The sequence below is a fragment of the Rhinatrema bivittatum genome, chromosome 3 (assembly GCF_901001135.1).
Source record: "Rhinatrema bivittatum chromosome 3, aRhiBiv1.1, whole genome shotgun sequence".
Lineage (NCBI taxonomy): Eukaryota > Metazoa > Chordata > Amphibia > Gymnophiona > Rhinatrematidae > Rhinatrema > Rhinatrema bivittatum.
In genome coordinates this window covers 58,827,598-58,852,274 of record NC_042617.1, presented here as the reverse complement: position 1 = coordinate 58,852,274, position 24,677 = coordinate 58,827,598, and the positions used below count along the sequence as shown (strand labels likewise).

General features: G+C 47.3%; 1 protein-coding gene across 1 annotated transcript in view; it reads right to left on the bottom strand.

Moving 5' to 3' along the window:
* Positions 1–24,677, bottom strand: part of UBR2 (ubiquitin protein ligase E3 component n-recognin 2) — a 426,990-nt gene that overhangs the window by 18,177 nt on the left and 384,136 nt on the right. Inside the window, 4 exon segments of the mRNA XM_029593304.1 lie at positions 4,856–4,912; positions 14,728–14,833; positions 23,353–23,483; positions 23,746–23,836. Of these exon segments, the coding sequence (XP_029449164.1) occupies positions 4,856–4,912; positions 14,728–14,833; positions 23,353–23,483; positions 23,746–23,836 (385 nt within the window).

The window sequence follows — 24,677 nt, the reverse complement described above, 5'->3', positions numbered from 1 at the left end:
AGAGATTGTCCAAGGACAAACGGGGCACCGACGGAAACCAGACACCATGGCCTCGACAAAAATTTAGCCATGTTGGGGGTCGATGGCCGGTAGGCCCCGAAGGGAAAACTCGACGGGAATCGACTGCAAATGAGGGTAAAGCCTTACCTTACGACCGCGGACTACGGAATCGATAGGGGGACTCCTATAGGGTAGAAATTGATTTACATTTTGTTGAAAAAATTCCGTGAGGAAATTCCTGTCAGGAATCTCTGGAAAGCTCTTTAACCCGCGTGGCTACTGCTGTGCGGAAAAAAAGAGACTGAAGGGGGACTCCTGCTGGTTGCAGGGTTAGTGCCATGCTGGGCATGCCCAGTAGGTGCCAGTCAAAGTTCTAGAAACTTTGACAAAAGTATTCCGTGATTGGGCTCCATCCTGATGATGTCACCCACGTGCGAGGACTACCATCCTGCTTGTCCTGTGAGAAACGTGTTTTCCTGTAGACCAATCAGGCTTGGACCCCAAATAACGCCCGTCAGACGGCCAGGACCAGGATTCCAAACTGGAGGATGCCGCCTGCTGCTTTGGCCAGATAGACCTCATACAGCAGCAGAACAAAGTCAGCAGAAAAAGGTTTGGCGACCCCAGCCAAAGATGGAGAGGTTCCAGAAATGGGCATGATGGGAACCTCTTCCCCCATCCAAACCCCCTGATCTCCTCTGGAGCCTGAACACGGCAGGGAGTCATGGAGGAACATTCCCCCCCCCCCCCCCCCGACGATGCAGGAACGGCTGAAAAATAATTAAATATGGCCACCGTTTTCGCGCTGAGCAGGAATAGATCCTCACCCCGACGCAAGCCCTGATGCGATATGGAAACCGAAGCAGGGGCCCTCTGTTGCCTCTTAGCACTAACCCGGCCGGATGAACCTTCATCGCCCGCCGAACAGCTGGAGCACAGCCTCTCTCTATTGAGCTGCGAATGCGCTGAGCCGCACGTGCGGCAGACCGACCCATATCCCTCATTGTGATCACAGAGAAAACAGCTTACCTTAGAGAGCAGCAATCAACAAGCAAGCTCAGACCAAAAATAATTACCCCAGCCGCCAAATCAAAAAGGAAGAAGTTGTCAAAGTACTGCTGTACTTCTGGTTTACCTATTAAGTTTTTCTATTATTTTTTCTTGATTAAACTTTATTAATCTTTGTTAAACTTCCTCCCAAGGTTGGAAAACAGAGCTGCCTCAAAAGAAAAACTACCCTGAGCCTGCAGCCACCTCACTGGCCTCATGAAGGGGAGGGATCTGGACCATCAGATTTACACTCCATGGGCGCAAGGGATTGAGCGCACAAAAGGGTCACCAACCCCCACACCTCATGCACCTCAACCAGATAGGGAAGGATCCACTAGGACCCAAAAAACAAAAATCGTTTTAGACTTCAGAACTGCAGGATTTGCACCATCTACCATCTGCCGGAGACAGAGAAATACTAAAGAACTGCAGGTGGTTAAGTGGCAGCATCAGTAAAACCTTCTGTGTATCTGCTGGCAGGGAGGCAAAACCCAGGAATCTGGACTGATCTGGGTACATTTTCTCTAAACCACTGGAATTTTTGTTTTTTTAGCTACATAAGGGTATCCATTTTAACTTGCTCTTGATTTATCAGCCTTCACCTGCTATTTCTACTATACTTCATGAGTTAATGTTTCTAATTAACAAGTACTCAGTTAGAAATGCTTCTACTGGGTGATTTCAATCTATACGCTGAAGAGCCCCAGAGTCTGACAGAGTAGCAAATCTCTGCAGCCATGTCTGACTTGCTGCTGAGACAGTGGTTATATAGCACTACACACAAGGATGACCACACCCTTGACCTCATTTTTTCGTCTGAAAAAGATACCCTTGTAAAGTATTCAATTCCGTATTTTCCTTTTTCTTGGACTGATCTCATTTTGATTGTTTTCTCAATTTGATATAAAGCCTCATATGCAGTTCCTTCAACAACAAAAAAAAATCCCTGTCTGTAAGATACAGGATATTGATCCTGACAAACTCAAGCAATCTCTTACCATACCTGATTATTTTTTTGACTTACCACTTGACAGAAAAATGTTAGGGTGGAATAATAGTCTGCATAATGCCTTTGATCTTTTAGCTCCTTCTCACCTTTGGGTCCTGAGGCCTACTAGAAATGCCTTATGGCTCCATTCTGGCCTCAGAACCTTGAAAAGCCAGGCTAGACACCTTGACAGGATATGGCAAACTATAAATCGGATGAGGACAGACTCTCTTTGAAAGATAGCATAATGAATTATCTGCTTGAAATTAAGCAAGCAAAAAGACTATTTTTTCCAAAGATTTTCCTGAATATTTGTTTAATTTGTTGATTCCTTATCAACCATCATGGTGTTTGAGATCATTTCAAAAAGGTCTCGTCACCTTAAATTACCCTCACCAAAGGAAATTTATTTAGAGGGTACTCGACAGTCTGCATTCCAATATTAGGCTCCTGTGCTTTGGAACTCATTGCCTTGGGATATCTGCCTAGGAGGCAATTAATTGAAATTCAGGAAGTTTTTTTTAATATATTTTTTGCTGCAACATTTATAAGATATGGGGGACGAATTAAATTCTGTTTTTTTAATTTTGGACTTTTGGTTTATCAAAAAATAAGTTACCAATTATGAGGACTCTTGGGGATGCTAAAAATTGGCTCAGGCTTCTTTATAAGCTAGCATCTAATTTTTCTGGATCTCAGATGGATAAATATTCCATCAATGCTCAGCACACTGTAGAGGACTTTGCTCAGGCTTTTGAGAATAAAATTGCCCTGATTTAAGCATAATTTACTACCGATGAGCCATTGCCTGCTGCTACACCATCTTTATATCTACTAACTTCACTTGGTATTATTACATTTGCTGTTAGCAAACTCTGCTTTTATCAAAAATTCCCCTCCTAGTCTACAACTTTTGTTTCGCTCCAAGACCCACTTGCTTTTAAATTTTTAAAAAACCTACACAATTAGCATTTTTTCCATTTTTGTCTGATATCAATACCAGTCTTGAATTGGGGTCTTCACCCTGTAGCCTAAAAGCTGACGGAGTCCACGCAGTACTTAAACACAACCTGCATCCAGATAACTTGGGGAATTTTAGGCCCATTTTAAATCTCCCTATTCTTTCTAAGATCATAGAGAAGGTTGTTTTTGGCCAACTCTCCTCCCTTCTTCTTCACACACATCTTTTCCCCTTAGCCTTCAATAGCTAGTTAGAAAATCAAGAAAGATGTAGAACTAACAGTTACATGGGATCTCGGTATATTTTATATGGATCCTCCTTTCATATTTTCTCCTTATTGTATCTTTATATATCCTGTCAAAGACAGGATGTTGAGCTTGATGGTCCTTTGTCTGACTCAGCATATCATCTCATATATATTCTTATAATTTAGCAGAAAGCTTTCAAGAATAAATGGCAAGTTTTACTTTTATTTTTATTTGCTGTGAGATATTGCACAGAAGGTTTGACTTGTTTTAAGCTCATGATTAGGTCTGTTCTTCCTATTTTTCAAATAAAGTTATCTTATTGCTCTACATGGAAGGTTATATATCCAGAGGAAAAATTATGGCATTTACTTTTTGTTTATCATGTTTCAAAAACAACACACTCATTCACTTGTTGCTATATCAGAGCAATTCACAAAGTGACTTTGTTAAAGAGTGGTATTATGGTGTTATGAAAAAATGCAGTGAAGGGAAACAGATGGAGGAGAGAAACAAAATAGAAGTAAATGTAGGTAAAGAGTCACTGAAAGGTTACAGAAACACAAAAAAGGGCAAAGGAACAGAAACAGCTGAAGGAGTCAAGGAGAAACGATGACAGAACCACACAATTATCTATCACACATGGATCTCTGTGGAATCATATGCAAGTGTGTGGGAAAACCAATCATAAAACTGAGACCATTTAATTTTGAGGTTTCAGGACATGAGAGATCTTTTGCTATGAATTTCATTGTCATCACTGGGACAGAATCTGCATCTGTTATGGCTAATTTCAATTATTCTTTTTAATTACTGTATATGACCGGTTTCCATTATTCCTCGTCTCATCTAGATAGCAGAGCTAAGAGGAAAGTGTTGAACATGGCTTCTCCTTTTTAAAATGCCAGCTCTGTTCTGCATGGAGCAATCAATACACATCATTGTGCTTGTTGAAATGAATGTGAATGTTAGGTTTCTAGCAGGGTTTCACCCCCATGGACCACACACACAATTCTCTAATGGGCGAATTTTAAATCCCCCACGCGCGTAAAATCCAGGGGTTACAAGCGCGGCTGGGCCTTGCGTGCACCGCATGCATTTTAAAAGGGGCCTGGCTGTGTGTGTAACTCATGTCACGCGCAGAAGTGCCGGGCCAAAGGAAAGGGGCGGTCAGGGGGGTGGGGAGAGGCGGGTCGGGGGGCCTGGTCGCCACACATAATTTTCTAAAATTAGGCCCCCCTGCGCACGCCGCCTGCACATGTGTGCACGGCCCCGGATTTTATAACTTGGGCGTGCATGTTATAAAATCAGCGCATCCATGTGTGCATGCCAGGAAGCTCGTGCACCTTTAAAAATCTACCCCGAAGAACATAAATTCTCTCTTCCTACAAATAGATTGTATTACCACACATACAGTGAAAAGTAAAAATATCCCAGTGAGCCGGGTAAAACATGGTAAACAAACCATTATTTCACAACTGAAATGCTTAACGTTTTTTTCTTAGGAAAGCTCATATCACATCAAGAAGCATTACAGTGCTTTAATTAATAATCATGGAAACACAATTACACAATTCTGCGGAAACCCTGCTTATTGTCAAGGATGCGTACCTTATAGATGATCTTTCACCTTTCAAGTATCTGCATATCTCTTTGTTACTACACCAACTTAAAGAGAAAACAAACTACATATTAATGCATACTCAACAATAACTTTCATATCAAATACAATTAAAGCCCTGTTGATTGTTATCAGAATAGCAGCTTGGCCTTTTTCATATGACAGAACTTATTCTATCATTGTAAAGATATTGGGGGTCTTCTACTGTCTATTTTCTTTAGACCACATCTGTCTCTCACCGAGTACAAATCTTTATACTATATGTATCACAGAGAAGGTAGTACTTTTTTGCTTTTTGTATTTTGCCTGGCTTTTCTGTAGCTCTACTTCTGCTGTCTTGCCTTTCTTTCTGTAAATAAGTGCTGTAACTGACAAGTTCATACAATAAAGCACCCACAAAGACTGTTTTCTTGTGGTATCTGAGAAGGGGAGGGGCCTGGCAGATGGAACCACAGATTCAGAGAATTTATCTGTTTAGAATCACCAACGGAAGCAGAGACATTTGGAGTTATCATTCATCCCTCTATGACATTGTTGTTGTTCCCTTTTTTCTTAGTATCCAAGAGTGCAGACTTAAGAAAGCTAATAGATACAACAGCAGAATGATGTGCTTCCACACCCTACAGTGCATGGAAACCACCCACCAGCAAGTTATACTACCAAAGCGGCTCATGAGTCAGTCAATGAGTTTATTTTTAACAAATCCAGAACAGAAGGGGTTTTCCTCAAAATATACTTCTTTGCTGAAGCAGGTATTTTTCAACTGCTAATGGACAAAGCGAAGCTGGGAATGGTGGACAAGTTGCAGGATACAGGCAGATAATATATATATATGGATAATTAATATTAGTAAATTTAAATACATATTTTCAAAAATTAACTTAAAAAAGGACTTGTGGGCCACACAACTTTATGAGAAGCTTCCTGCTCCATTCCCAGTATCGTCATTTCACTTTAGAAGGAACAGATGGTGTGAGGATACAAGCAGCCAACTTTTGAGAGTGATTTGGGGGTACTAAATTTAACACAAATTATCTCCTCCCTGGTCACAGTGAAGGAGTTGGTTCAATACTGGGGGTATTCTAGCATCTACAGAGCTGGCACCTATGCTAGGATTCCTTATTGTTCAGATAATATGAACACAGAGAAGGTGGGCTACAGGATAAACTGTTCACACTCCACTCTCGACACAGCCCCCGAGGCCTCATCGGGGAGCCCCCCTTTTTCCTCTGTTTCTTCCTCCCGCTCAATCCCACCTTTTGACCCTTTCCGCCCGACCTACCCCGCCCCTCCAATTCTACCTCCCTTTTACTCCCCCCCTTACTCCCCTGAATTCTAGCTTCAAGGCCTCAGTCTTTCACATTACGGCATTAACATCTTATAGTTACCTCGCATTCAGTTTATATGGTTTCCATTTGTTCCTTGCATTCTCCCAATATTCCCTTTGTTCTGATGCTCTAATATTTTATGTAAAAAATGTTCGCTGTTCTAACGCCTTATGTTCTATGTAATCGCCACTTGCGACAGTTATGTTACACTGTAAACCGGTATGATCTGTATACTTTACAGGAATGTCGGTATATAAGAATTCAAAATAAATAAATAAATAATAAATATTCATAGCTGGCTACAAAGGAAAATTAGTTTCTTACCTGATAATTTTCGTTCCTGTAGTACCAAGGATCAGTCCAGGACACCTGGGTTGTGACTCCGCACCAGTAGATGGAGACAGACTAAAACTTGTGGGCGGAGCCATATATGCCCCTGTGCCAGTCACAGCCCCTCAGTCTTACGGAATGTCAAAGTAGAACACAACCAGAGAAGTAAACAAAACTAGATACCGCTAACTAACGGGGAAAGAAACACCCCTTCTGGAAACGGACTCTCCAACCGAGAGAGCGAACAAGCGGAACAGAGCAAATCAAAACACAGAGCGGACTCTCCATTACTTCAGCGCAGCACCGCGGGCGGGATCCTGGACTGATCCTTGGTACTACAGGAACGAAAATTATCAGGTAAGAAACTAATTTTCCTTTCCCTGTACGTACCAGGATCAGTCCAGGACACCTGGGATGTACCAGAGCAACCTACTGAGGGTGGGAAGCAGAGAGTCCCGCTCGGAGTACCCTCTCTCCAAAACCCCCGGAATCGGTAGCCCGGACATCCAGCCGGTAATGCCGGACAAAAGTATGCAACGACTTCCAGGTGGCCGCCCTACAAATCTCTTGAGGCGACACCTGAGAAGCTTCCGCCCAAGACGCTGCTTGGGATCGAGTCGAGTGAGCCCGCAGCCCCACGGGAAGGGGTTTTCCCCGCACCAAGTACGCCGAACCAATGGCCTCCTTGAGCCAACGAGCGATAGTTGTGCGGGACGCTGCAGCTCCTTTCTTTGGTCCAGAGAACAGGACAAACAGATGATCTGTGACCCGAAACGGATTAGAGACCTCCAGATATCGGAGAAGGGATCTCCGCACGTCAAGCTTCCGTAACTCCCTCTCTTCGGTAGCAGAGGAGTCTCCGCATGCAAAAGCGGGCAACTCCACCGATTGATTCACGTGAAACGACGAGACCACTTTCGGAAGAAAGGAAGGAACCGTCCGTAAGGAAACCCCCGAATCGGAGATACGCAAGAAAGGTTCCCTACAGGACAGGGCCTGCAACTCGGAAACACGCCGTGCCGAGGCAATCGCCACCAAGAATGCCGTTTTTAAAGTGAGATCCTTAAGAGTTGCGCGTTTCAAGGGCTCAAACGGCGCCGTGCATAGAGCGGAGAGAACCCAATTGAGGTTCCAAGCCGGACAAGGAAGACGTAACGGGGGGCGAAGGTGCTTAGCCCCCCGAAGAAAACGAGCAATATCCGGGTGAAGCGCCAGAGACTTACCTCGCAAACACCCCAGCGCCGCCACTTGGACCCGTAGGGAACTGCACGCCAGACCTTTGGCCAGACCCGCCTGGAGGAACGCTAGAACATCAGAGACGGAAGCCGAGATGGGGTCCACCCCTCGCTGCACGCACCAGTCCTCAAAGACCACCCAGACACGGACGTAAGCCAAAGACGTCGACTGCTTCCTGGAACGCAGTAGCGTGGCCACCACCGCATCTGAATAACCTTTTCTCTTCAGTCGATTCCTCTCAAAAGCCATGCCGCGAGACAGAAGTGATCCGCATCCTCCAAACAGACGGGGCCCTGATGGAGTAGGGCCGCCATTCCTTGGAACCGAAGGGGGGCCGCTACTGCCAGTTGTACGAGGTCTGCGAACCACGGCCGGCGAGGCCACTCCGGTGCCACCAAGATCACGTTGTTCGGATGCAACTCTATGCGCCGTAGAATCTTGCCGATCATCGGCCACGGGGGAAACACGTAGAGCAGCACATCCGTCGGCCAGGGAAGCACCAACGCATCGACGCCTTCTGCCCCCCGCTCTCGACGTCGACTGTAAAATCGTGGGGCCTTCGCGTTGTGCCACGTGGCCATCAGATCCATGTGGGGCACCCCCCACGTTTCGCAAATGAGAAGAAACGCTTCGTCCCCCAGCTCCCACTCTCCGGGATCCAGACGATGACGGCTGAGATAGTCCGCCTGCACGTTGTCGACTCCCGCAATGTGAGACGCTGCGAGGTTGCTGAGATGTAGCTCCGACCAGGCCATCAAGCGCTGAGCTTCTTCTGCCACCTGGGGGCTCCGGGTCCCCCCCTGCCGGTTGATGTATGCCACGGTGGTCGCATTGTCCGACAACACTCGGACTGCCTTTCCCCGCAGCAATGGTAGAAAAGCCTGCAGGGCCAGATGGACCGCTCTGGTCTCTAGGCAATTGATAGACCACTGGGCTTGCGACACTGACCATAGGCCTTGAACTGAGCTCCCTAGGCAGACCGCTCCCCAACCGGAGAGGCTGGCATCCGTGGTCACCACTGTCCAACTGGGCACCAGGAGAGAGACTCCGGCGGAAAGATGACTGGGGTCCAGCCACCAACGCAGGCTGGACCTCGCGTGTCCCGCTAGAGGAAGCGGTAAGTGGAAATCCTCCGAGACCGGCTTCCAGCGGGAAAGCAAGGATGACTGTAAGGGTCGCAGATGAGCGAACGCCCATGGCACCAGCGCCAGCGTGGAAGCCATAGACCCGAGGACCGTAAGGTAGTCGCAGGCCCGCGGCTGGCGGAGAGACAACAAGCGTTGTACCTGAGTTTGCAATTTGACCATCCGTTCGAGCGACAGAAACACCTTGCCCTGCTTTGTGTCGAAAAGAGCTCCCAGATATTCCAAGGTCTGCGTGGGTGTCAGATGACTCTTGCTGAAGTTGACCACCCATCCCAGGGACTGCAACAGATGGAGGACCCTGGCCACCGCCATCCGACACTGATCTTCGGACTTCGCCCGAATCAACCAATCGTCCAGATACGGATGGACCTGGAGACCTTCTCGGCGCAGTTGCGCCGCCACCACGACCATCACCTTCGTGAAAGTACGAGGGGCCGTTGCGAGCCCAAAAGGGAGCGCCCGAAACTGGTAATGCCGACCCAGAATGCAGAATCTGAGGAAGCGTTGGAACGACGGCTGGATGCCTATGTGAAGATACGCCTCCGTGAGGTCCAGGGAGGCCAGGAACTCGCCTGGCCGGACCGCGGCGATGACTGACCGGATCGTCTCCATTTTGAAGCGAGGAACGCGAAGGCATCGGTTCACCCCTTTGAGATCCAGAATTGGTCGGGACGTGCCGTCCTTCTTTGGTACGATGAAGTAAATGGAGTAACGGCCTTTGCCTTGTTGGCTGACCGGAACGGGGGAGATAGCTCCCAAGTCCTCTAAGCGGCGGATGGTGTCTAGCACCGCCGTCTTCTTCTCGGGAGCCTTGCAGGGTGACACAAGGAACTTGTCCACTGGAATGCGAGCAAAATCTAACGCGTAGCCGTGTCTTATCACGGTGAGGACCTACTGGTCCGACGTTATTCCGGCCCATCTCTCGTAAAACGACAGCAACCGCGCCCCGACGTTGGGAACGGCGTGCTGAGGCTGCGGCGGGAGAAGGGCCGACCCCCTTTCATTGTGAAGATTTGGGCGCCGTGATGGCCAGGGCACCCCCTGGTCTACCAAAGCGCCTCCCACGAAAGGACTGCTGCTGCTGCCACTGTGGGGTACGGGAGGAGGAAGACCTGTACGAGTGCCCCGACGACCTTTGAGGTCGCGCCTTCCTGGGCCCACGAAAGCGGGACCTGGCTGTAAAGGAAGTCCGTGACCTGGCTCTATCTTCGGGCAACCTGAAAGCCCTATTTTCCCCCAGGGAAGCCATCAAGTCATCTAATTCCTTGCCAAACAGCAATTTACCCTTGAATGGCAGCGCCCCGAGGTGAGCCTTAGAAGAGCCATCCGCCGCCCAGTTGCGTAGCCACAGGAGGCGGCGCGCCGAGACAGCCGCCACCATGGATCTAGACGAAGTGCGCAGCAGATCGTGGAGTGCATCTGCGCCATATGCTATTACCGCTTCCAACTTATCCGCTTGCGCTGCCTCGTCAGCCGAAAGATCCGCATTGGCTTGAAGGACCTGAGCCCAGCGTAAGCCAGCTCTCAAAGCGAAATTCGTACACATGGCGGCCCGAATTCCTAGCGCTGAAACCTCAAAAATCTTCTTGAGCTGTACTTCCAGCTTCCTGTCCTGAAGGTCTCGAAGGGCTGTCGCACCTGTAACCGGGATAGTAGATCTCTTCGTTACCGCCGAAACCGCCGAATCCACCTTGGGAAACTTGAGAAGGTCCAGCGCATCCTCCGGGAGCGGGTAAAGCTTGTCCATGGCCTTGCTGACCTTCAACCCTAACTCCGGAGTGTCCCATTCCCGGAACATGATGTCCGTTGAAGAAAAATGGAACGGAAAAGCAACTGCCGGACCCGTGAGGCCTAACAGGACCGGATCCATGTTCGCTTCCTGACGAACCACCGCCGGAGGAGGGTTTATTCCCAGTTCCTGGATAATGGCTGGAAATAGAGGTGGCAATTCATCCCTACGGAAGAGCCTGACCACTTTGGGATCGTCCCCCTCCACTGCCTGTGAGCCTTTTGCTACGCCGGACGTAGCGGAGCCGTCCGCTCCCACATCGTCGGGTCCCTTCTGGGTTTCCTCAGAGGAATCAGCGTCCGCCTCGGGGGAGGAATCGGTGTCCGCTTCCTGTGGGACGCCACGTGGAGGCCGCTTCCCCCGCAAGGCGCCCTGGAGCCCCTCCGCGACCCCCGAGGGCTTCCTGGACCTCTTCTGCGGTGGAGCTCTGCGAGCCTCACTCCGGCCGGGCTTGCTTTTTTTGTATTTCAGGACCTTGCGCAACAAAAGCGCAAGGTCCTCCGAAAGCGAGCTCGAATCAGAGGAAAAATCAGCGGGACTCCCCGGGGACCCTGTGTCCCCCGAGGGACCCCCTCCGACCGCGATCCGCTGCGGGGAAAGCGCGGGAGGCAAGGCCAAAGGCCCTGCCGTTTCCCGCGCCATTTCGCGGCCCGTGGCCAAAATGGCCGCCACTCCCGCGCTAAGCGGGAAAAGCTCTTGGGGCTTTTCTCCGGCGCCCCCCCGCGCGGAGGCGATCGCGCGGGCCGCGAACGAGCCCCCCGAGGCGCCCCAGACGACCCCTCTCCGCCCGGGATGCAGGCCGCGCGCCGAGCCGCGAGGCATGCCGGCGAAGAGGCGCGAAAACGGGGTAAGAGGAGCGACAAAAAATAAAAAATTCGAACGAACGGCCTCCCCCCGTCGGCGGCGCCCCCACTACGAGCGGCGACGCGAAGCAAGAGAGAGCCGGCACAGAAATAAACACAAACCTTTTTTTTTTTTTTTTTTAAGAAAAGCGCCTGTCGCTGTCCACGGTCCTGGAGCCCTAATCCAGCAGGGGTGAGTGAACCGGGCTCCCTGGTGTCACCCCTGACGCTGCTACTAGGCCAGCTGGGTCCTCCACCCTAGCAGCGGCCTCAACCAGGGGGGGTGGTCCCCTCAGAACCTCACAACCCCCCTGGGAGGCAGGGCGAAAGGGACCTAAGGACAATTTAGAAAAAATATTCCCAAATAGAAATCCGTAGCCTAAAACTGGCCTAAACAATCAAAAAAGGAACCGACCCTGACGGAATACCAGAACCAGGGCAGGCAGGGCTGTGACCGGACCTGCACCATCTACTGGAGACAGAGTAAGACTGAGGGGCTGTGACTGGCACAGGGGCATATATGGCTCCGCCCACAAGTTTTAGTCTGTCTCCATCTACTGGTGCGGAGTCACAACCCAGGTGTCCTGGACTGATCCTGGTACGTACAGGGAACCTACTGTCTATTTCTTCAATGAAAAAAAACACGTATGTGCAAAATCATCATTTCACAAGCTAATATTTCCAGAAACTAAATGAAGGTTTCAAGCACAGGAGACTTACTTCCCTCTCCCCCTATAAAATAAAGCATTACAACTGAAGGAAGTGTAATTCCATTTCAGAGGGATAATGTGTAAGAGAACTTTGGGAGGGAAAGTTCTCTCTACCTATTTCTGAATTCCTATTCTAATTTCAGAAAATATAGCTTGCTGCAGGATGTTTTATTTTTCTGTTATGAATTTTACAATGATAGGTTCTAAACAGCCAGCACTGAAAACTAGATTACGTTGGCAGAGACTGTAAGGTCCATCCATCTTCACATTTTTCAGCAGACTTGACTAGTTCTAGATTTAGCCTTGCTTGCCCACAACTACAAACAAGGATTATCTGTGTGGGTCCCATTCTCATTCATATTCTCAGACGCAATTAATCATTAAACCCTTTTTCTCTGTAAGAATGTCCGCACAATTTTCTGAAATTTAGAAGGTTTAGAGGCAGACTGCAACTTTATCCATAAAGCTCCTTGAACTGGGATATTACCACTGAAAAGTAGCTGTTGTTCCAATTTTTTCCCCTAATTTGAGTGGGAAGGAAGAGGGAATGTTTTACCCCCTTCTGAAAGCTGCATTGTGTAATTGAAGGAAATGTTACCCTTAGGTAACCTTTGGTCCAGACACTGAACTTATAAGAAAAAAAGGCAGCTAATAAGATCACATCAAAGCTGTCTGATGCCTACCTTCTATTTTGCAATTAAGTGGACTGCTACATGTTATGCTGGAAACTATACAGGTTTCAGAAATGGATGACCATTCTTTCTCCTGAAATAGTTACTTATAATCCCTTTTAAATTGGATTATTATTGAAATATGATGTAGATCCTCATATCTACTTCAGTAATAGATGGGTAACATGCAAATGTAACCAGATAGCCACACCACTATTGTCAATGGAAAGCCCTTATGCACAGAAAAAAACTATATATAGTATCAAGGTGGAGTAGCCTAGTGGTTACAGCAATGGACCACGAAGTGAGGAAACCAGGATTCAAGGCCCACTGTTGCTCCTTGTGACCTTGGGCAAGTGACTTTACCCTCCATTGCCTCAGGTACAAACTTATAGGGTCATTCATCAAATGAGTTAAGGTGTTAATGTACGAGTTAACACCATAACTCATGTGATAAGAACACTAACGCATGGAGCGCATGCTAATTTTTGAGAGAGGCGGTATCAGGGAGGAGTTTGGGCAGGATTTAGGAAAATGAGGGGCAGTGTAAAGTATGTTCTCTCACCCTAGCTTGGTAGTACCCTGTTACAGAGTCCATCAAACTAGGATGGGAGAACATAGTTGAAATTTCATCTTTGTGAGACGTTTCTCACTCAGAATGACGTTAAATCTTCACCAGGGTGTTTTGTGCGGTTCGTACGTCTCACTCTACACGAGAAACAGGCCCCTAAACCACCACTAACACCTCAACTCAAACTATTAGATGGCCCTCCTATAAGATATAAATACTTCACTACTATGAGGGTCTTGTAGACAGCCTCTCTCTTTCTCTCTCCCTCCCTCCCCCCCCCCCCCCCGTGCAAGATGTAAAAAAATTAGGGATTATCGCAGGGTGTGCTAAGTTTAACACACCAAGCGATACTACTGATGCAAAGTGATAAGTTACCGCGAGGTGCAGCAATTCTAAAATTTCCCTAAACACACCCCTTTTTCTCAACGTAGGCGTTTATCAATGTGTTAAAGCATTTTGATGAATCTACGGATTAGATTGTGAGCCCTCTGGGGATAGGGAAATACTTACTGTACCTGACTGTAATCCGCTTTGAAGTGCCAAAAAGCGGAATATAAATATCTAAATAAATAGGTACACAGCAAGAAATAACTGCTGCTTTATACATTTTATTAATGAAACACACAATTCTGTATAGCTTGCACATCATTTTGTATTGAAATGGTAAAGGAATATTAAAGCTTGATTAGGTCAGTTTTACTGGGACACAGAAAATGCAATCCTTAACCTTTCATCAATAGAGTTTCTCAAGTTTATTATGAGAGCACTGTGGGATCCAACTTTTAAAATGGAACTCTTATACCCATAAAAGTGCTTGCACAGGATGACAGTAAGATTTAAAACTAGCTGGTAAGAAGCTAACTTACCTTGAACTGGGTGGGTGGCTCTCTGCTGCTGCAGGAAACACCCATGTGTGTGTCAGAAAAAGCTGAGAGGCCAGATGTCACTCCCCAGTGGGTTGAGACATGCTGACATCACTGTTTGGCTGCCACTGCAACAGAAGGGAGTCATCTTCAAGGAAAGCTAGCTCCTGATCTACTCCTTTAACTCTCCTTGGATTTTTTTTTATTTTTATTTTTTTAGGATTTTAGCTTTCTTTCGCATAGTTTGATACGGTTTGAAAGATTGTTTCTTTTCTTTAGTAATTAAATGGAACTTCAATGCCCTATATAAGTAAGGTATTTCACATATAGATACTTTATTTGAACAAACTGCTTTAAAATACACCCACAAGCCTTACCTTTCTATTAACGCATCCATGTTCCTATTTTCTTGAAAAAGGGATGCAAGATTTGTTGGCAGGGAAAGGTAGCTACATAAATATTCAAACTGGTTGGACACACTTACTGAAAATACAGAAAAAAAATAGATGAAAAATATCAGATCCATATGTTCAGATAGCACCACACCCACAGCACAAAAAGCCAGTAACATATAATTATAACACAGGCGTTACAGATGTAATACTGTTATTTTTTTGGTTAATGTCTTCTAATCTACAACGAGACTAAAAAAATAAAAATAAAGAAAAGTTTCGGGCCAGCCCTAGGTTTTATTCCCTGCTCAGGCCAGTTAGATCAGGGACGCGCACTAGTTGTAGTGTGCCTGGAGAGGCTGTGGAGGCAGTTTTTACAGCCCAACCCAGCCATTGCCCAATTCGGATACCTACTAGCTTGAACTAGGGTGCATGCTCATGGTGCTGCTGCCCAAGAGACTAGTTCTGATTGAGCCCAAATAATGAAAAGGAAATCTGCTGCACCAAAATAACAACGATAAGAAAAAAGAAATTTGCGACTGAAAATTGTGTGTCAACTAGTCTATTAATCTTGCAGCCCTGAATTCGATCATCTAAAATCCCTAGCCTCTCTCATTCATCTTGGTCCCAGAGTATTCTCGTGAGTTCAGGGACCCTGCATGTATTGGATATCACACTGAAAAGCATTCGCAGCTTTCCTGCATCTGAGATCCTACCAGACTGAATACAGAGATCCTCTCAAGAATTCAAAATCCAAATTCCACTCACTGCTGAAGTTGAAATAATGCTAGGAACCATCACTTCCTATTCCTCACCCCCAGCTCCTTTTTTCTATTTCTCTGGTAGTACTTTGAAGCTTCTTTTTTCCTTTCTACTAAGAAATGCGAGGAATTTGTTACAATTTTCTACTTGAATGCTTTCAAAACCAGCAACAGTTCTGCTGCCACTACTCTACTTTCTTCCTACTACATACCCAGGACTTCTCACCATTTTGGAGCTCCCTAATATTATTATACCCTATCAATTTTAAAAGCCCTGCACGTGTGAATTACGGGGGTTACGTAAGTAGCCGGGCCCTGTGCGTGCCCCGAGCAGCATTTTCAGAAGGGTCCAGCCATGCGTCTACCCCAGTTTCGCATCAAAATGCCAGGCCTTTCAAAAGAATTGGGCCGGAAGCGGGGTATGGACTGGGGGCGGGCTGGGACAGCACCATTAGATGCTTTCCCGGGGAAGCGCGCACCGGCAATTGGCCGGTGTGCGGGGTTTTCTTCTGCTCCTGAGGAGCAGTAAATATAAAAACAAATAAATTGGGGCTAGGTAGGGTTATTTTAGGGGTTGGGGAGAAGAGGGGAAGAGGGAGAAAGGATAGGGTTAGGGAAGTTCCCTCCTAGTCCGCTCCTTAATTGGAGGGAGGGAACTTGGAAAAAGGGCAATTGCGTCACTGCACGTAATTTGAAAATCCCCCCCCCCCCCCGCGAGTCGCCTGCACATATGTGTGCGCGGCCATCATATTTTATAACATGCGCATGGCGACGCCGGGAACCACGCACACATGGACACGCGCGGGTCTTAAAATCAACCCCTATATTATGACACTTGTCAATTTCTCTGATTTTCTCAAAATTGCGCCAATTACTTATTTAAAAGGATCTCTGGACATAATTGTGATCACTGGTCACCAGCCAGCTTGGACTCAATCACTGGATTCTCCTGTGAAATAATGCTCTGCCCCAAGATGTTCAAACTCTATCCTTCGCTTTCATATTTTTAAATCTACCATTATCACCTTGGCCACTTGACCTTGTATGTCATCCTCTTATTACCATTTCTATGGAAATAACATCCAACCGTGCATAGTCTAACTTTTTCACCGCTATGTCTCTCTTGCCATCCTATCTCTCCTATATTGTCCATGTTTGCTTCTCCATTTACCTCAGTTTTTTAAAGCAACATGTTTAAAACAGATCAAGGGTGAACAGGGGCGGATTCCCGATGACGACCAGCCCGGGGATTCGCCGCCCAGGCTGGCCCAGGAGATACCACGTGTTTGCCGAGCGCGGCTCTGTCAGAGCCGTGCTCGGCAGAACACGTGACTAGAGTGACCGATCCCCCGATAGGGCAATCCGCCCCTGAGGGTGAACTTTGCTTCATGTCATGAGGGACAAGCTGAGTCAGTTCTGGTTTTATCCCAATGCAAATACGGTGATGCAGCCTTCTCTTTGGAGAAAACCTATGGAAATCAAAACTACCTCTCCACATATATAAGAAGGCTGGTTTAGGCTGTCCATCTTGACAGAGTGGCTAGTCATCCAGTGGTAGACCAGTGGGCTGAGAATAGGGAAGCAAGGGTTCAAATCCCACTTCTCCCCACTGATGCTTCTTGTGATCTTGGACAAGTCATGTCACCCTCCATTGCCTCAGGCACAAACTTAGAATATAAATCCTCTGGAGCAGGGAAATACCTATTGTACCCAATTTGTAACTAATCTTGAGCTCGGATTTATTTTTTTTAAATTTATAAGCCGTGTATCAGAATTTCTATGCAGTTACCAAGAAAAATTTCATAAAATCAATAAAAATATAAATAATAAAATGATAAACTCATTTTGTTCATTGGTGATATTGCAGAAAATGCCTGTTGAAAAAGGAAGCTCTTAACCAGTTTCCTGAATTTTAAAAAGGAGCTCTTCTCCTTTAGTGGACGAGGCAAAGAGCTCTACACTTCCGGGCCTTGAACATAAAATAAGCGCTCACAGGATTCATCAATTTTTACCAATCTGAATGATGGAACATCCAGTAGGTTTGACGAGGGTGATCTTAAAGGTCTTGCTGGTCGTTACAATTTTAATGAAGCATTAAAAGTAGCAGGAACAAGGCCTTTCAAGCCCTTGAACACTGTCATAAGGATTTTAAGCTTAATCTGCCAGCTAATTGGTAGTCAGTGGAATTTCATCAGAACTGGAGTAGTGTTGTCGTATTGGAGTCCCAGCCACAATTCTGGCCGCAGAATTCTGAATGCACTGTAGTGATTTAACAGTGGACTGCAGGAGGCCAAGGTACAATAAATTACAATAGTCTAATGAGGATAACTACAATGAGTGGACCACAGTTTTAAGATCAGCTTCATCCAGGTAAGGTTGAAGTCAGCGTAACATATGGAGCTTACAGTAGGCCTCCTTGACAACCTGACCAATATGAGGTTTTAATGAAAGAGTAGAATCCACGAAGACCCCAAGATTCCGTGCCCAAGTAACTATTGGGATCTTAACCCCTTCTATCATCAGGGAATCTGGGACATCATGAACAGAATATCGCGAGAGATAAAGAATCTTGGTTTTGCTCATATTGAACAAAAGCTTAATAGTAAGACATTCTTTAAGAGCCAAAAAATATTTTGGAAAAGGCAAGGATTTTAGTAATAGGTTAAAATGCAAAATTAGGATTGTAAGACTTAGAGGTGAAGAGAAGGAATTTGTAGAGACCGACAAGAAAGCAGAATTGGTTAACAAATGTTTGTGATCACCAAGGAACAGGTCCAGCGCTACCAGGTTTGCAAACTGTGCAATTGCACAGGGCGGCACACCCGGTGGGGTAGTGTCGGGAGCATGGAGAGGCCCATGTTGCTGTTATTGGACCAGATCCCATCGGTGGCGGAAGGAGCAGGATGCTGCAGCAGAAAAGGAAGCCTGTCTGGAGGCTCTTCCTTATGTGCTGGCCCCACGGTATTCAACACTTGCTGTGCTAGCACCTCCTGTATTCTCATCTCGCAATACATGAAATGAGGAAGTGCTAGCTTCGTGTTGAATTACCTCGGGGCCAGCACATGAGAGGAGTCGCAGAACTGCTGCTCTCCATAAAGATGGTGGCACAAGCTAGAAGCAGCAGAGAAGGAATGACCCAGGGACCCTGACTGCCTGGTCTGCGTGTGTGTGTCAGTGAATGGGAGGCTGCCTGGGGATATATATGTGTGTGTGTGTGTGTGTGTGTGTGTGTGTGTGTGTGTGTGTGTGTGAGAATGAGAGCCTGCCTGGGATTTGGGTGGATGTAAGTGGAAGCCTGCATGGGGTGTGTGAATGTAAATGGGAGCTTGTCTGGGGGGGGGGGGGGTGGGTGAGAGAGATGGGAGCCTACCTGGGTTGCGAGTGAGTGTGTGAGTGAGTGTGGGAGTGAGAGAATAAGAATGGGTGCTGCAGCTGGATTCCAATCTGCCAGCAGTTGAAATGAAGATGAGGGCCCGACGCCAGGGGCGGTTCTATCATGAGGCAGGGAAAGGCTGCGGCCTCAAGTGGCAGAATTTTGGAGTGGCAAAAAGTGCCCCTCCAAAACACCTCTATCACAGCCGCCGCCTCACCCTGCCTCCAAAGTCAAACATCGGATCGAGCAGGGATAAACCAAACCCCTGCCTGATCCACTTAGTAGCCAATCCCAGGCAGCAGGAGTCTCGTTTCTCTCAACGTCATCTCCTGCTGCCACGAGACTGGCCCCGCGGCAGCAGGAGATGACACGCAGGTAAAGCAGAGCACCGGGGAGAGGGGATGTGACTGGGGCGCATGGACAGGGGATGCAGTCTCTGATCATCTCTGGGGGGCTCGGCTCTCTTGGGAAATAATATGGAGCCGCCACCTTTGTATGAACTGGCAGCTCTGGAAACCACCTGCTGGAGGGATTAAGCTGCCAGTGGACACCGAACTAGAAGCTTTTTAGTTAATGTATGGCTTTTATTTGAACCAATCAGCGGTTGGTTTTAATTGGGCTGAACCAAGGCCAGGTCAACTTTCCTAGGTTTTTCTTGACTCGACCCTCTTTTCTAGGTTGGGGTGGGGGTGGGGCAGCAATTGTACCCTGGCATAAACTACTGTGACCCCTACTAATCGTTTCTGTGGTGCTGCGCTGACCAGATAAGAGACGGCCCCTGCTAGGTAGCGCTTATAATGCAGACAAGGGCATGCACACTTAATGTGCGATAAAAGTCTGCTGCTTGGGTTCTGGTGTGACTTTGCACTCAACTGAGTCAATTCCGACTGGGCACCTACAGTAAAGCCCTGCTCCCCCGCCGGCAGCCATGCTGAAGAAGCCAGACGTGAAGGTGGTGCTGCTGGGGAGTTGAAAGTGGGCATGACATCGCTGCCATACCGCTATGTGGAAAAGAGGGTCCAGAAGATGGTGAGCATGGTGGGGGGCACTTTCTACCTGAAGCAGTTGGGGCCGCACAACATCTCCATCTGGGACATGGCAGGTAAAGTGTAGCGGGGAGAGGGGATGTGATCGGGGTGCATGGACAGGGGGTACCATCTCTGATCAGTCTTGCGGCAGCAGAAGATGACAGTTGTGACCTAAGAGAGGACGACGACACAGTGGCCGGAGGCTGCAGGTCTTTTTTGGTCTTTTTTGGAATTAGGAAATACCTGGAGTAGAATCCTTTCCCCTGCTGGGTCAAGGGTACCGGTTGTACGGCCCTGGCATACGGAAGGGTTGAGAGTTCTAACTCAAGAAGTGTTGTGTGATCATCCCGGCTCCTCGGTAGACTGGGTGGGAGTCCAGGAATATAGTTGAAAAATTTAGACAGTAACCATGGGTTATGATGGACAGTATCCACTGGTCTGTGGTAATTGGGTGCCAATTAGTTGCAAAGTGGCAAAAGGGGAGATGGCTACTGCTCTCTGGAAAGGAGTCAAAATCTAGTTGCAGGACCAGCTTGTGGAGCTGGCCGTGCTCTAGGTGTCCTCGCTTGGCATGCATGTCCTCTCTGAGGGGCTCGAGCTGGTTGAGCACAGGACACGGGAGGATAATACCTACGCGATCTATAAAATTGTTTCCTGGTGACCCTGCGCAGAACCTGCGGGCTATGGAGGGTGCCTCTGAGGTGACAGTTGAAAGTTGACGCAGGGTCTGATGATGGTCTTTTAACTGGGCCACTGCGTCTTGGATCTTATCCCCAAATAGGTTTTCTCCTGTACAGGGGAGATCTGCAAGTTTGTCCTGCACCTCCGGGCATAAGTCTGATGCCTTGAGCCAGGCCCAACGCCTAGCACTAATGCCCGCTGCTGAGACTCTGGATGCAGTCTCAAAAGAGTCATAAGCAGCTCTGACCTTGTGTTTACCTACTTCCAATCCTTTTTGTAGGATGGAGGTCAAGGTCTCTTGCCGTCGTCGTTGTTGTAAGGTCTCTGCAAATTCCTGGACTTGTTTCCAGAGATTTCTGTTATATTGGGTCATGTATAACTGATATGCTGCTATTCACGCTATCAACATGGACCCTTGAAAGACTCTACGTCCTAATGCATCTAATGCCTTCTGTTCCTTACCAGGAGGAGCAGAGGAGTGTGGACCAGATCTTTTAGCCTTCTTTTGGGCTGATTCCACCACTACAGAATGGTGGGGCAGCTGGCTCTTTTGAAAGCCTGGGGTTTGTTGAACCAGGTACATAGCAGCTGTCTTTCTGTTGACTGGAGGTACAGTACCTGGATGGTCTCACAAGCGGTGCAAGAGGTCAAGCAGTACTTCATGTACTGGTATCGCCATTACCTGTTTTGGAGCATCTACAAATTGTAAGACCTCCAGCATCTTGTGACAAAGCTGGCAAAGGAGAGGTCTTCAGGGGGAGATCAACGCCTTTCTTCCGGGGGCGAAGGCTCTGAGAAAACTTCCGAGGATGAGGAATGGTCCGAGGATGCATCCTCCCATGGGTCATAGGGAGTTTCTTCCTCACCTGCTGGTAATTCTGAGGGAGGAAGGATACCAGAGCCTAGAGGGCGAGAAGGCATCGATGGATGTGGCACCAGCATCAAGGGCACTGAAGCGGATGAGGTAAGCTTAGGCACAGATAGCCCCGATGGCCCTGGAACGGGCTCCGGCATCGGTGGATCCCATGCTGGGATCAGGCCGGAAGTCCCTTCCTTCTTCCTCCGAGGAACCCGGTATGGGAATCGGGACTTGCGGAGGCCTCGATGGGCGATTCAGTGCCAGCGTGTCCGATGGCACGGGTTGAGTTGGCAGGGCACCGATGAGGGTGTCCAGGCGCTTGAGGAGCAGTGCGAACATCGCGGTGGCGACTTAAAGCCCCAAAGGGCATTGAGCACTGCCTCTTGGACCAATTTGTCCAATTCCTCCCTGAAGGCTGGCATTGATAGTACTGCGCCTGGAGTAGGAGGCTACTCCTACTCCACAGCGATCTGGTCGCTCCACAGTTATCTGTGGAGGCTCAGTACCTGGCACCGATATCGGTGGGGAACACCTTGGGGTCTGGGTCCAGAGGAGTATATGGGCTCCTCTCCCCGGGCCCTCTTCGCAGGCGGCTCAGTGGGCATCGATGCTGCTGCGGTATTGGTGCTGGCACCGGGCAGGGATGCACATCGGTGCCAGTGACGATGTTTCCCTTGGTGCTCGGTCTGCTCCTTCTCCGGCACAGAGAACGATGGCGCCAATGCCTTCGGGGGTGTTTGTGACGGACGGTCACCCGCTCTGCGATGTTCCTGGCGAAGCGTCTCAGAGGTCAATGGACCCTCTCTGGTCGGAGCCATTTGAGCTGGAGTTGATGGAGCAGAGCGTTTCAACGCAAACAAATGCTCCATCTTGTCCAGTCAAGCGCGCCAGCCTTTGGGGGGTCATTTGTGCACAACTGGGGCATTGACCGACGTCGTGCGAGGGGCCTAAGCATAAAACGCAAAGATTATGCAGGTCTGTTATGGACATGGTCCTCTGACACTCGGGGCATTTCCTAAACCCAGTCGCCATGCCATGCCATGCCATATAATGGTGGGTGCGCGGTCGGAGACTGCAAAGTACAGGAAAACACTTGGAGTGTTGGACGGAACGGAGCGCAATGGGGGGACCCCGGTGAAGGACTTTTTAAGAAGTTAAACTTCAAATATTTCCGTGACGAAAGTTGTGAGAAATTTCTCACAGAGCTCCTAAACTGCGAGGCAACTGCTGCGTGGAAAAAGAGACTGAAGGGGGACCCCTGGTGGCCACAGGGTTAGTGACAGGGCTCCATCTGATGTCACCCATATGTGAGGACTACCATCCTGCTTGTCCTGGGAGAAAATTATGTTTGTCTTTACTAGACTGTAAGCTCCAAAGAACAGGGACCATCTCCTATGTTATCTGTAGTTCTGCCTATGTCTAATAGTGCTTTAGAAATGATAAATAGTAGTAGCAGTACATTTTTATGACACTGTAGAATATAAACTAAAATAGTATTATATCTTAGTTTTCTCAGATTTAACAAAGTATGCCTAGACACTTAAATTTCAAATATTTACTCTTTTAGAAACAAATTAAGAAAGTACTTATAAGATCCTAAAAATCATCATAAAAGCAACCATAACACAGCACATCATTCATTCACAGTAGATTTCAAATTTGCTTCTCATATTAAATTTGTTTAATAGCATTTTCTACAGTAAACATTGCATCTTTATATTTTCAAATGTTTTATCCACATCACATATCAGATTTAGTTGTTTTGTACTTCCTTTGTGAATCTGGCACCTAATCACCAAGGAAAATGCCACAACACACAGTCCTGGCATTCTTCAGCCATTCAGGGCATCTCAGTACGCAGCTGCAGCATGTTATGAAACAAGGCAGATTATGAAAGCAGAATTGTACCTTGAAGATCTGGGGGGGCCGGGACACCATTTAAATAATGGAAAAACAAGGCAGAGCACCTCAAGAAAGGCATTATTCCAGCTTTGATGCTTTTGCACAGATGCCAGCCAGAGGACATTTCTTTTAAGGCACTGAAAAGAGAAAACATGAAAAAAATAATACCGCGTTCAGTGAACACCTCTACATTAAAGGTCACTGATTTCATACAGTCAAACTCTTTTCTTTGTATACGGAGTTCTTAGGCCTCTTATAAAAGTAAAAACTAATGGGACATTTCAACCAAACAAGCATTTTGGTCTCTTTATGCAAAATAATCATTCAATTAATAGCTAGACTGAGTGGGTTTTAGTATTTATTCTATACTTTTTAAAAGCAGCGACGGTTATTTCTCACCTTCCTGTGCACCGACACAAATGTTTATAAAGAGAAAGCACTGCTAGCTCTTCTTCTTCATTGGTATTTTCTTGGTCCATGCCATTCTCTTCTAAAAACAAATACATTAAGCACTATAAGTGACTGATGTATAGGATTCCTGATCCCTCTCACAGCAAGTAAACTCTGCAAGAGTCTTCATTTTCGAGACCCCTCCTCACCCCCCTTTCCCACAGGAGAGTAAGGCTTTTCCTCCTGTAGGCTGCTATTAAAAACCTTTAGTAGGTCAAGGGGAGTGGGCTCTTTTGGTAGAACAGGGTGCGGGTGGGGAAATGATGAAATCAGGAGGGGGGGTTCTTTTTTGGGGGGGAGGAGGCACATCGGGACATAAAGAAAATAGGGAGGGTAATACAGCATATTTTTGGCAGACTGAGGTAGATCAGCAGGTAGAAGAGGCTCCATGCAGGTAGCCCCCATATTTCCGTTAAGGATACTAATTGTCACTCTGTGCAGGTAGCCCCCATATTTCCATTAAGGATACTAATTGCCACTCTGTGCAGGTAGCCCCCATATTTCCGTTAAGGATACTAATTGTCACTCTGTGCAGGTAGCCCCCATATTTCCATTAAGGATACTAATTGCCACTCTGTGCAGGTAGCCCCCATATTTCCGTTAAGGATACTAATTGCCACTCTGTGCAGGTTACCCCCATATTTCCGTTAAGGATACTAACTGCCGCTCTGTGCAGGTTACCCCCATGCATTTTGTTAAGGATAGCAATATTTACAATCAAAACCCAAGGAACTGTCAAACCTGTAACAAAATTACTGCTAGCAACATTTTCACAAGGTGAGCAGCCTTCTTGATAATTCAGACAACGCTGCTTGAACATACTTTGCTTTTGGACTTGGCTGTAGAAGCAGTCCTCTGCTTTACCCCTAATGTCTGCATAT